Here is a 13,849-nt window from a genome sequence, read left to right as displayed (position 1 = left end):
GCAACATGTGTAGAGAGTTTGTCATAGCAACATGTGTAGAGAGTTTGTCATAGCAACATGTGTAGAGAGTTTGTCATAGCAACATGTGTAGAGAGGTTGTCATAGCAACATGTGTAGAGGGTTTGTCATAGCAACATGTGTAGAGAGTTTGTCATAGCAACATGTGTAGAGAGTTTGTCATAGCAACATGTGTAGAGAGTTTGTCATAGCAACATGTGTAGAGGGTTTGTCATAGCAACATGTGTAGAGAGTTTGTCATAGCAACTTGAGTAGAGAGTTTGTCATAGCAACATGTGTAGAGAGTTTGTCATAGCAACATGTGTAGAGAGTTTGTCATAGCAACATGTGTAGAGACTTCGTCATAGCAAAATGTGTAGCGACTTTGTCATAGCAACATGTGTAGAGAGTTTGTCATAGCAACATGTGTAGAGAGTTTGTCATAGCAACATGTGTAGAGACTTCGTCATAGCAAAATGTGTAGAGACTTTGTCATAGCAACATGTGTAGAGGGTTTGTCATAGCAACATGTGTAGAGGGTTTGTCATAGCAACATGTGTAGAGGGTTTGTCATAGCAACATGTGTAGAGAGTTTGTCATAGCAACATGTGCAGAGCGTTTGTCATAGCAACATGTGTAGAGAGTTTGTCATAGGAACATGTGCAGAGCGTTTGTCATAGCAACATGTGTAGAGGGTTTGTCATAGTAACATGTGTAGAGGGTTTGTCATAGCAACATGTGTAGAGGGTTTGTCATAGCAACATGTGTAGAGGGTTTGTCATAGCAACACATGTAGTAAGTGATGATAACAACATATGTAGTAAGTGATGATAACAACACATGTAGTAAGTGATGATAACAACACATGTAGTAAGTGATGATAACAACATATGTAGTAAGTGATGATAACAACATATGTAGTAAGTGATGATAACAACATATGTAGTAAGTGATGATAACAACATATGTAGTAAGTGATGATAACAACATATGTAGTAAGTGATGATAACAACATATGTAGTAAGTGATGATAACAACATATGTAGTAAGTGATGATAACAACATATGTAGTAAGTGATGATAACAACATATGTAGTAAGTGATGATAACAACATATGTAGTAAGTGATGATAACAACATATGTAGTAAGTGATGATGACAACACAGCATATGTTGATATCCCCATAAACCAGAAGTTGGCTGATTATATAATACATCACATGAATATCAAATAGAATTTTTCAACCATTACAAATAGCCAATCTGATGTTGCACCCTTAAATACAGAGGACTGGTGTATGTTGTTGATGGCTGTCTAATGCTATAGCTCACCTGGTCCCATCTTGATCATCAGTGATTCCCGGATAAGTGCAAACAGCGTTGTTGTGAAATGGACTTTGTCCTGCATGTCCACAGGCATGTTCATCCGTATTAGTTTCTGAAATAAAAACAAACAACTATACACTTGCTGAACAGACTCTTACATGCGGATGAATGATCATGAAACGTTGAAGCTGAAGAAATATTATATCACCATGCACGTTATGAGTTGTTGTTTCATGTTCAGCGCACACTCAGCAATAATGCAGCAACATTCCATCTCCATGGCAACCAGTAATACTCATCCAGACCAGACAATGATATTGATAGTACGAGCAAAGTCCCACACCTTCAGAGTCCGCTGACTTGCAATTAACAGTTTCACCCCCGGATGCATTTCTAGTCCCCTCATAAGACAAGTGCAGGTTGCTGGGCACCTACTCTAACCCAGAAGGGGCTTGTTATGAGGCTGAAAGAGAAGAAAGCTGGAAGGAAGTGTACTCACCCTATAAGCTAATCTATACGGACATTTCTTGCCAAAGCCAACTGGGGGCTCCATGTTTCGTAACATCTCGTACATCTCCGAGTAGGTTATCCTACCACTGAAAGATAAACGTGACAGTTGACAAAAACTACATACTGATTTTCTGCTTTGGTTTCAAATATGCAGTGAAGCCCTCAAGACAGTATCCATATATCAAACTACATGTAGATCAAGGGAAGGGTGCTCCCCTCATTCCATCACCAAGCCAGAATTAAAAACTTCTACTGAACGAATTAATGATAGGCAGCATTCACTTGAGCTTCTGCCCTAGTAGGCTGTCGATAAATCATGTTGCCTTTCCAGAGTCTTCACCAGGACCGTGAATGGCGCATGTATAGTCGAGGTATCAAAATAATGATTATTTCTTTAAAAAAAGAAACATATGTTTAAAGAGATTCTTTTCTGATGCTTATGGAAGTAATACAGTGTTAACCCCAAATGCTCTCTTGTGTATGAGATCAAGACTTTCTCATTAAAAAGGTTATTTTAGTTTCGATACTGAAAAATACTCATCTCCTTTTACTTGTGTGTGTGATGAGATGGAATGTATACACAGAGCCTTATGACTTGCCTATACACAGAGCCTTATGACTTGCCTATACACAGAGCCTTATGACTTGCCTATACCAAGAGCCTTATGACTTGCCTATACACAGAGCCTTATGACTTGCCTCTACGCAGAGCCTTATGACTTGCCTATACACAGAGCCTTACGACTTGCGAATACACAGAGCCTTATGACTTGCCTATACACAGAGCCTTATGACTTGCCTATACACAGAGCCTTATGACTTGCCTATACACAGAGCCTTATGACTTGCCTATACACAGAGCCTTATGACTTGCCTATACCAAGAGCCTTATGACTTGCCTATACCAAGAGCCTTATGACTTGCCTATACCAAGAGCCTTATGACTTGCCTATACACAGAGCCTTATGACTTGCCTATACACAGAGCCTTATGACTTGCCTATACACAGAGCCTTATGACTTACCTATACCAAGAGCCTTATGACTTGCCTATACACAGAGCCTTTTGACTTGCCTATACGCAGAGCCTTATGACTTGCCTATACAGAGCCTTATGACTTGCCTATACGCAGAGCCTTATGACTTGCCTATACACAGAGCCTTATGACTTGCCTATACACAGAGCCTTATGACTTGCCTATACCAAGAGCCTTATGACTTGCCTATACCAAGAGCCTTATGACTTGCCTATACCAAGAGCCTTATGACTTGCCTATACACAGAGCCTCATGACTTGCCTATACACAGAGCCTTATGACTTGCCTATACACAGAGCCTTATGACTTGCCTATACCAAGAGCCTTATGACTTGCCTATACACAGAGCCTTTTGACTTGCCTATACGCAGAGCCTTATGACTTGCCTATACAGAGCCTTATGACTTGCCTATACGCAGAGCCTTATGACTTGCCTATACGCAGAGCCTTATGACTTGCCTATACACAGAGCCTTATGACTTGCCTATACGCAGAGCCTTATGACTTGCCTATACACAGAGCCTTATGACTTGCCTATACACAGAGCCTTATGACTTGCCTATACGCAGAGCCTTATGACTTGCCTATACACAGAGCCTTATGACTTGCCAATACACAGAGCCTTATGACTTGCCTATACACAGATCCTTATGACTTGCCTATACACAGAGCCTTATGACTTGCCTATACACAGAGCCTTATGACTTGCCTATACACAGAAGTTTGTGTATAGTCATGTTTTTTTTCTGCATGTACAAGATCAATGAAGTTGAACTTCTGCGTTGATCACCTCAAAAATGGTCTCTCTCAAGTTTTTTTAGTACTGTTTAGTTTCCATGGAAAACATATGAAAATATTTTTGGTTACAGTTCTTCCATCTCCTCAGATAAATGTAAATATATTGAACATAAACAGCATATGTTTCCCTTTGGTCTAATTGTAGATGATTGTAACTTTTCTTTCAGTAGATGATTGTAACTTTTCTTTCAGTAGATGATTGTAACTTTTCTTTCAGTAGATGATTGTAACTTTTCTTTCAGTAGATGATTGACTTAAAGTCAGGTGACCTCCAGAGTCTGCACGTTCTTGTTTCTCAACATGACCTTGATGTGCAGTTACCTTAAGTATCTGTCCTGTGAGGTACCAAGAAAATAATCACTTGATCAGTTCTTTAAGTAATCAGAAGATTAGAACAAGTGACTTACGTGGCGCCGGGATCATAATCAGCCCACACCCGCTTGTACTCATCCAGATGATGCGGGCCCAGGATGGAGGAATCTCTTGTCAAGTAGTCAAAGTTGTCCATGATGACAGCAACAAATAAATTCAACATCTGAAACAGACACAAGTATTCTAGTCCTCACCAAACTGTATCTCACATCATCCCATAATCTGAGATGGTTGATAATCACACTTGCATTAGATCCACTTGTTGAAGACTGAGCTGAATATAGTGTGACAGTGGATGAGCTTAACTCCCACCAAACCATATCAACAACTGTCATTTAAATCAGTATCAAGATGTTTACATTTAATCTCAAAGACATTAAAAATAAACTTTTCTCATCTCCAGGAGCCAATGTTACCATGCATCAGCACATTGCTCTCTCTGTGACAGCTAGCAGGATCTACATCCAGTTGCCATGGACCGTCACATGACCACTACTGATGGCTATTAATACATCCAGTTGCCATTGACTGTCACATGACCACTACTGATGGCTATCAATACATCCAGTTGCCATTGACTGTCACATGACCACTACTGATGGCTATTAATACATCCAGTTGCCATTGACTGTCACATGACCACTACTAATGGCTATTAATACATCCAGTTGCCATGGACCATCACATGACCACTACTAATGGCTATTAATACATCCAGTTGCCATTGACTGTCACATGACCACTACTGATGGCTATTAATACATCCAGTTGCCATGGACCGTCACATGACCACTACTGATGGCTATTAATACATCTAGTTGCCATTGACTGTCACATGAGTACTATTGATGGTTATTAATACATCCAGTTGCCATTGACCGTCACATGACCACTACTGATGGCTATTAATACATCCAGTTGCCATGGACCTTCACATATTCTGCTACTGTTGGCTATAAGTACATAGAGTACAAGAGACGCTCACCAGCTCTGTTGTGTTTGTTTCAAAGGGAGTAGGTGTACTTCTTAACTCACCAGGAAGGAACAGAGGAAGATGAAGGAAACAAAGTAGAAGTAGGCGATGCTCAGGCCACAGGCGTTCTCTCGCTCCTCCTCCTCTATGGGGTATGATTGTGGGTCACATGGTCGCCCAGGGAGACAGGAGAACATAATCTGCTGCCAGCTCTCCCCTGTCGCACACCTGTAACAGACCAGCAAATATACAAATCCTTCAGAGCAGCTCAGGTAAGATTTGCATAACAATGGACACACCTACCACAGGTGCCAAAATCATCTTTAAAAGCATTATCATTATTAAACTATAAAGGGGGATGACACTCAGTCCCAGCAAACCTGATCCAAGTCTTTCATTGCCCCAATTACACATCTCTCGGTTTGCCACAAATTACTATGTGTGGCATAGACTGTAGGCTCCAGACTGTGCATCACTGGTTAACGGAAACATTAATGGACCTATAATAACAAATGATGGATGAATGACTGTTGGAAAAAATGACCTTGCAAACTGTAATCCACAACCCAGGTAAACAAGAGTTTGTATGCTTGTAAGAATGTTCTCAACAATCTTTGTGAACAAGAGTACTAGGGCTTGGAACAACGCTCTCCGCAACACAACAAACAACAGAATTAATATGACCAGGAATGTTCTCAACTACTCACCTGAACAAAAGTGTTAATGCTTCAAAGAATGTTCTGAAGTTATTGTGCCGGTTTATGGCAGTCTGGGAGTCGAGGCGGATGTTACCAAATACCTGAAAAAAAACCCAGTTATTGTTATGCGGCAGCCACTGTTGTTCTGACAACAGAACTTATCTAGTTTCAGACACCATATTGTGGTATTGGATAATAATAGACAAGAACTGGGCAAATCAGTCCCACTATTCCCAGACAACATGGAGGATATCTTGATGTGATAAAGGACTGGGGGGTAAGTATCTGTGACTCACCTGCATCCCTATGATGGCGTAGATGAAGAACAACATGAGGATGAGCAGGCACACATACGGCAGAGCCTGAAATAAACAACCCATCGTCAGCCCTTGATCTGAAGGACATATGTCAACGCATGGAAGCATACATTGTGCTGAAAATACACTTTTTGAACAGCAAAATTAATTATGCCATGGGGGTGCTAGGTTTGTCAAGTGGCAAAGAAAACTCTGTGTGTTGCTTGGATATTAATTTTTTCAGATTTAAATAATCCCTGACATACTCATGGTCAAAGGTAAGACAGCTCTACAGACATGAATGTCTAATGTCCTATGGCAATATATCAAACCATAAACTGCATTCAAATGAGAGGCATCAGCACCAGAGAATACTTAGAAACTGATCACTCAGTGAGTAAGTTACTTTGGCCCAACAACACTGTTTCAGCTATAGCTCGCACAGGTGGATCCAGGCCCCCCCCTCACCCCACCCCTTTTGAAAACCAAATGTAGTATGTTGTAGACAATTACCCTCCTGCGAGATGATTTTTATAATTTTTAAAATGCTGAATCGGCCCATAGCTTGTAATTCAATCAAGTAGATGGCAATGGAAGCATCACTTGCCCAAGGTTTTTCCCATTGTTAAGCTAACACAAAATAATAATTAAAATAATAATAACAAAAACAACCCATGTATGGTATGCCATTAATGTATGTATAAGTTCAAGATGTAACTGTAACTATTCACTCAAGCCCATACTTTGTGTCAGTTCGCTAATATTTTCATTGTACCTTGAAAGACTGGAAGAATGTCCAAAGCAGGAGACGTATGGTGTACCCTTGACGGAGCAGCTTGACCAGACGAGCAGCTCGGAACAAGCGGAAGAAGCCGAAGCTAACAGTAGCATCCTGTAACATACATGTCATTACAGTGACATCATCATGTCATTACGGTAACATCATCATGTCATTACGATGGTGTCATCATGTCATTGCGGTGACGTCATCATGTCATTACAATGATGTCATCATGTCATTACTGTAATATCATCATGTCATTATGGTGAAGTCATCATGTCATTACGGTGATGTCATCATGTCATTATGGTGATGTTATCATGTCAAAATGGTGACATTGTCATGTCATTACAATGATGTCATCATGTCATTATGGTGACATCATGTCATTACAATGGTGTCATCATGTCATTACAATGGTGTCATCATGTCATTACGGTGAAGTCATCATGTCGTTACGGTGATGTCATCATGTCATTATATTGATATCATCATGTCATTATGGTGATGTCATTTGTTCATAACAAAGTGGGCATGCTTGTACTTCTACAAGTTCATGAAAAGGCACAGTAATAAAGTACCTACCATGACATAGTGATACTTGGAATATAACCTGGAGGAATATCATATGTTCTTATAACTAAGTTGGCCATATTACAGCTATATCATAGAGGTCTGTCAAGTCTGGAGGAGGTGACCCAACTGTATGCTATTGTATTCAGGTACTGGTATGTCATGACATGATAGCAATGGCAGAGTAGAACTCATGACAGCACTGTCCATCTTCTACAGCCACTGAGACTACTCAAGTACTCAGTGACCACTCAGGGACTGGCGGGGGTCACACAGTGACCACTCAGGGACTGGCGGGGGTCACTCAGTGGTATGTCATGACATGATAGCAATGGCAGAGTAGAACTCATGACAGCACTGTCCATCTTCTACAGCCACTGAGACTACTCAAGTACTCAGTGACCACTCAGGGACTGGCGGGGGTCACACAGTGACCACTCAGGGACTGGCGGGGGTCACTCAGTGGTATGTCATGACATGATAGCAATGGCAGAGTGGAACTCATGACAGCACTGTCCATCTTCTACAGCCACTGAGACTACTCAAGTACTCAGTGACCACTCAGGGACTGGCGGGGGTCACACAGTGACCACTCAGGGACTGGCGGGGGTCACTCAGTGGTATGTCATGACATGATAGCAATGGCAGAGTGGAACTCATGACAGCACTGTCCATCTTCTACAGCCACTGAGACTACTCAAGTACTCAGTGACCACTCAGGGACTGGCGGGGGTCACTCAGTGACCAGTCAGTAACTGACCACTCAAGAAGCCCTAAGGGATCGCAGTGAACATGTACTCAGTGGCCACTCAGGCAACAATTAGTGATCTTCAGTGCCCACTCAAGGACCACTCAGGGGGCACTCAGTGACCTTTGGTGCCCGGTTTGAGGCTGGTAAGGTCTTCCTGACCCCACAGAGTAACGGTAACTTGATAGCGACTTACAGAGTACTGAGTGATGAGGACGTCTATGATACTGCCAAGTACTGTGATGAAATCAAACACATTCCAAGGGTCCCGGAAATAGTTCTATAAAAATAGAAATAAATCAATAATTAGAAAATACTGAAAGAGACATCATTGTTAAAAATATTCGACCAGCATTTACAAATTATCATAATGCACTTATACTACTGTCATTGGAAAGTCACAGATTTGCACGCTTATCTTTATGGAGTAAATTAAATCCATTGAAAAAGAGTAAGAAATTGATGTCCTTGAATTTTAAATGTTATGTTTCATTTCCAATATACATCATTTATATCTCCAAAAAGAAGTATTGTTGCATGGAACCAGTCACAGTTGCAATAAAAAGTTAAAAACATCACACTATAACTTGTTTTATAGCTTTTACACAGTTTCACTACAGAATATAACAGATGGAAACTCAGAATCTGTTTGCATATCCCTGACAACTTAGTTCTAGCTGGTAACACAATATGATTAGTAGAAAATCTTAAAAATCAACTCTGCGTGAATACAAAATGTTCAAAAAACAATATATGCTTTTGTTTTGCTTCTGATGTGGACCTATGAGAGACGTGTGACAGGATGACACATCAGAGGGTTTGCACTGTTTACACTGAAGACATACCAATACTAATCTAGAAACATCAACTAAAACATGAAATCATTATCAATTTCTATTTCTTTATATGCTCAGAAGCAAAACCTATTGTTTAAACAAAGTTTGCTTTAAAAAAGCTCATGCATAAAGTCATGCAGGTTAAACAAATATTTTGGGTGCACATTCAAGGATGAAAAATGATTTTGAAAATATTGCACTTTAACTGGTTGATGGAGAGGACACCTTTGTTGGGATGTTTCATGTACTGTTTCACACCATTGTGTAAGATTGCATTATAAAATTTCATTGTTTCAAACTGTTTCATGATCAGTTATGATGAACTAGAGACAGATTTTTATCCATTTATCCATTCCTGAACACATACCTGATAAAGGGATGCTAATTTACAAAAGATTTATCTGTCTGAGTATTGTAACTGTGGGTTCCCATCAATATATAAACACTGTTCATCATATTTTTAAAACTATTTTGTTTATTCATGACATAAACAAAACAGAGGGGAAATAATTTTGTTATGAGACACATGAAATCTTTACTGTCATTTGGAAATGTACATCACCATGCATAGCTATCTACAACCACACCGCAGTACCAACTAGCCAACACGAAATCTACAACCTACAATGTACCATCTATAATGACTGACTCTATATCATTCACTCAACAAAAACTGACACAATTTGAAAGCGCTACCCAAGTGTCAATGCTAAGTAGTCCAAGTGAAGGCTGGACACTATCTCTATGATGGCAGGAATGTACATATGAAGCACGTATGTCAAAGTTAAACAGCTAACAATAGAATCAAGCATAATCAAAGGGAGCTACAAGACACCACCAGGGGAGACAACTCACACTGCACACAATCACTAGAACACAAATGCCTTGTTTCTCATACACAGTAATTAATTTTAAATCGAAAAGATATTGATGTACAGATATTGATCAATATGTTATTAAGTTATAGCTTTGGAAATTGCCATTATTCTTTGATCAGTAATAAATATTGTAGTCTAATTTCCCACAGATTTGTTTGGATAAAGGCAGCCAAATGTTTGATGTATACTTTGACTTTCAAATTGGGAGCTACTGTCAATGCTGAATATAAAAAGTAACATTATTATTAACATTGCTGATTTGACTTTTTAGATATATATATTGACTACTGAAGAGAGTTTTGTAAAGACATAACTATCAAGATAAACTGATTTTCTTTATTTGCTCAATTACAAGGTACCGGTATTAACAAATTTTGAAAATGTCCCCTTCAAGGCATAATTACAATAGGTAAATGCTCACAAGACAATGTACGCAACTAACAATCATAAGATCACAGAGGTCAAAGTTCACAAGGGGTCAATGTTAAAGGAACATGCAGAGGTCACCTATGCAATAATGAAATCATATGTAAACAAAATAAATTTGAAAAAAAAATACAAACTACCCTCAATAATATACTCAGGTTTCAAATCATCATCCTTTTCTGATGATAAATTGTCAAATATTACGTATAGTAAAAAAGTGACTTTCGAAGTTTTTTCAAACATTAACACAGTGTGAGTTTATGCTTTTTTCAGGGCGTTTTTGTGATGTGTGACACATATAAATGTGAGCCAAATTGCATAAGGTGACACTCCGTGACTGGACAACACTGGATCAATTTGGACTAGTTATTAGACAACAATGATGGATCTGATTGGTTCTTGCACAACAATGATGGATTTGATTGGTTCTTGCACAACAATAAAGTAATCTTATTGGACGACAAACACAGGGCAGACAACATGACATTGGCCAGATTCAAACCTTGACTCCAAAAGCTAGTAGTTTTAGTATGAACTCTAGCGAGTACAGTACGGTGAAGACAGCATTAATTATTGATAGAGCGCCTGCCATATCCTTCCCAATCTCAGCATTTCTCACGGATTGACCCGGTTCAAACTGAACCAAAAGTACGCAAAATGAAAGGGAAAGAAAAACAAAGATATAGAGAAAAACCATTCCCATTAGAAAATCATGTGATGTGATTCCAAATGCTTTTGGTGTGGAGTTGGCTTTAAAAAATCTGTGCATCACACTAAGAACAAAAATCAAAGAAATTGAATTTGTGATACAAAATTAGGATTCAACTTTGACCAAAAGCATAAGGAAAGGTTATTTCAATGAAAATGGAACAATATCTGTCACTTCCCTGCTGGCAATGTCTACAATGGGATGACATTAGCCAATCTGGCATCAGGGAGTAGGACCCATTGCACACGAAGAAGTAACAGGTATTGTTGAAGCACAAACTCCCAACCCTGCATCCACTCATAAATAAACTGGGTCAGCAAGAAAACAGGGGGTATTACATAATTGTGTCATGACATCTGTTGTGTGGAACAATTAATACCAGAAAGACACTTCAGTTTTATTTGGCTCTATGCAGAACACCCCCTTGGGTTCTTGTGACATGATGTGTGAGAAAATGAAAGTGAAGTTAGTTATGGAGCTGACTAGTCTACCCGGGGCACTGGTCATCGTGCGCGTCCGGCTTACCCGCGGTCCGAACCCTATCATCTTGAGCCCGCACTCCATGGTGAAGCAACAGGTAAACCCAATGTTTAGGTATTTCTGCACCTCCATATATAGATCGCTCTGATCATGGTACTGGCAAACAAGACAATAATAACAGCTGTACAACTACTCTCAATGCCTCCACAGTGGCATCAATGACTTGGACTACTTGATATATGAAGCTACTGTAGAGAGTGCAAAATGTTGCTGATGTAGCAATTATTTCATTATTTGACAATTTCAACTCCTTTTTGCTATAAAATGGAAAGTTATACTGACTGTCAATTTCTTCTATGTTTTAATTGCTTCAAATGCTAGGATGTGAGACTAGGACATGTCACAATGCTAGGATGTGTGACTAGGACGTGTCACAATGCTAGGATATGTGACTAGGACGTGTCACAATGCTAGGATGTGTGACTAGAACGTGTCACAATGCTAGGATGTGTGACTAGGACGTGTCACAATGCTAGGATGTGTGACTAGGACGTGTCACAATGCTAGGATGTTTGACTAGGATGTGTCACAATGCTAGGATGTGTGACTAGGATGTGTGACTAGGATGTGTCACAATGCTAGGATGTGTGACTAGGACATGTCACAATGCTAGGATGTGTGACTAGGACGTGTCACAATGCTAGGATGTGTGACTAGGATGTGTCACAATGCTAGGATGTGTGACTAGGACGTGTCACAATGCTAGGATGTGAGACTAGGACATGTCACAATGCTAGGATGTGTGACTAGGATGTGTCACAATGCTAGGATGTGTGACTAGGACATGTCACAATGCTAGGATGTGTGACTAGGATGTGTCACAATGCTAGGATGTGTGACTAGGACATGTCACAATGCTAGGATGTGTGACTAGGACGTGTCACAATGCTAGGATGTGTGACTAGGATGTGTCACAATGCTAGGATGTGTGACTAGGACGTGTCACAATGCTAGGATGTGTGACTAGGACGTGTCACAATGCTAGGATGTGTGACAAGGCTGTGTCACAATGCTAGGATGTATGACTATAATGTGTCACAATGCTAGGATGTGTGACTAGGACGTGTCACAATGCTAGGATGTGTGACTAGGACGTATCACAATGCTAGGATGTGTGACTAGGATGTGTCACAATGCTAGGATGTGTGACTAGGACGTGTCACAATGCTAGGATGTGTGACTAGGACATGTCACAATGCTAGGATGTGTGACTAGGATGTGTCACAATGCTAGGATGTGTGACTAGGACATGTCACAATGCTAGGATGTGTGACTAGGACGTGTCACAATGCTAGGATGTGTGACTAGGACGTGTCACAATGCTAGGATGTGTGACTAGGACGTGTCACAATGCTAGGATATGTGACTAGGACGTGTCACAATGCTAGGATGTGTGACTAGGACGTGTCACAATGCTAGGATGTGTGACTAGGATGTGTGACTAGGATGTGTCACAATGCTAGGATGTGTGACTAGGACATGTCACAATGCTAGGATGTGTCACAATGCTAGGATGTGTGACTAGGATGTGTCACAATGCTAGGATGTGTGACTAGGACGTGTCACAATGCTAGGATGTGTGACTAGGACGTATCACAATGCTAGGATGTGTGACTAGGATGTGTCACAATGCTAGGATGTGTGACTAGGACGTGTCACAATGCTAGGATGTGTGACTAGGACGTGTCACAATGCTAGGATGTGTGACTAGGACGTGTCACAATGCTAGGATGTGTGACTAGGACATGTCACAATGCTAGGATGTGTGACTAGGACGTGTCACAATGCTAGGATGTGTGACTAGGACGTGTCACAATGCTAGGATGTGTGACTAGGACGTGTCACAATGCTAGGATATGTGACTAGGACGTGTCACAATGCTAGGATGTGTGACTAGGACGTGTCACAATGCTAGGATGTGTGACTAGGATGTGTGACTAGGATGTGTCACAATGCTAGGATGTGTGACTAGGACATGTCACAATGCTAGGATGTGTCACAATGCTAGGATGTGTGACTAGGATGTGTCACAATGCTAGGATGTGTGACTAGGACGTGTCACAATGCTAGGATGTGTGACTAGGACGTATCACAATGCTAGGATGTGTGACTAGGATGTGTCACAATGCTAGGATGTGTGACTAGGACGTGTCACAATGCTAGGATGTGTGACTAGGACATGTCACAATGCTAGGATGTGTGACTAGGATGTGTCACAATGCTAGGATGTGTGACTAGGACATGTCACAATGCTAGGATGTGTGACTAGGACGTGTCACAATGCTAGGATGTGTGACTAGGACGTGTCACAATGCTAGGATGTGTGACTAGGACGTGTCACAATGCTAGGAT

The 13,849-nt window shown here is 40.5% G+C and overlaps 1 protein-coding gene across 9 annotated transcripts in view; it reads right to left on the bottom strand.

The window, feature by feature from the left end:
• LOC124117395 (voltage-dependent calcium channel type A subunit alpha-1-like) overlaps nt 1-13,849 on the bottom strand; it is a 299,488-nt gene that overhangs the window by 33,948 nt on the left and 251,691 nt on the right. For 8 of the 9 annotated variants that reach the window (XM_046479277.2, XM_048389674.1, XM_046479250.2 and 5 more), the window contains 9 exons: nt 10,751-10,885; nt 8,305-8,388; nt 6,782-6,898; nt 6,007-6,072; nt 5,720-5,811; nt 5,075-5,240; nt 4,075-4,202; nt 1,823-1,919; nt 1,330-1,435 (listed from right to left, as the gene is read on the bottom strand). In XM_046479277.2, coding sequence (XP_046335233.1) covers nt 1,330-1,435; nt 1,823-1,919; nt 4,075-4,202; nt 5,075-5,240; nt 5,720-5,811; nt 6,007-6,072; nt 6,782-6,898; nt 8,305-8,388; nt 10,751-10,885 — 991 coding nt within the window. Of the gene's footprint in view, nt 1-1,329; nt 1,436-1,822; nt 1,920-4,074; nt 4,203-5,074; nt 5,241-5,719; nt 5,812-6,006; nt 6,073-6,781; nt 6,899-8,304; nt 8,389-10,750; nt 10,886-11,482; nt 11,594-13,849 lie in introns of all 9 variants that reach the window. The other variant, XM_048389680.1, reaches the window with a different exon arrangement.

The sequence above is a fragment of the Haliotis rufescens genome, unplaced genomic scaffold (assembly GCF_023055435.1).
Source record: "Haliotis rufescens isolate VD_foot unplaced genomic scaffold, xgHalRufe1.0.p SCAF_8, whole genome shotgun sequence".
NCBI lineage: Eukaryota > Metazoa > Mollusca > Gastropoda > Lepetellida > Haliotidae > Haliotis > Haliotis rufescens.
This window is presented reverse-complemented; position numbering and strand designations above follow the sequence as displayed.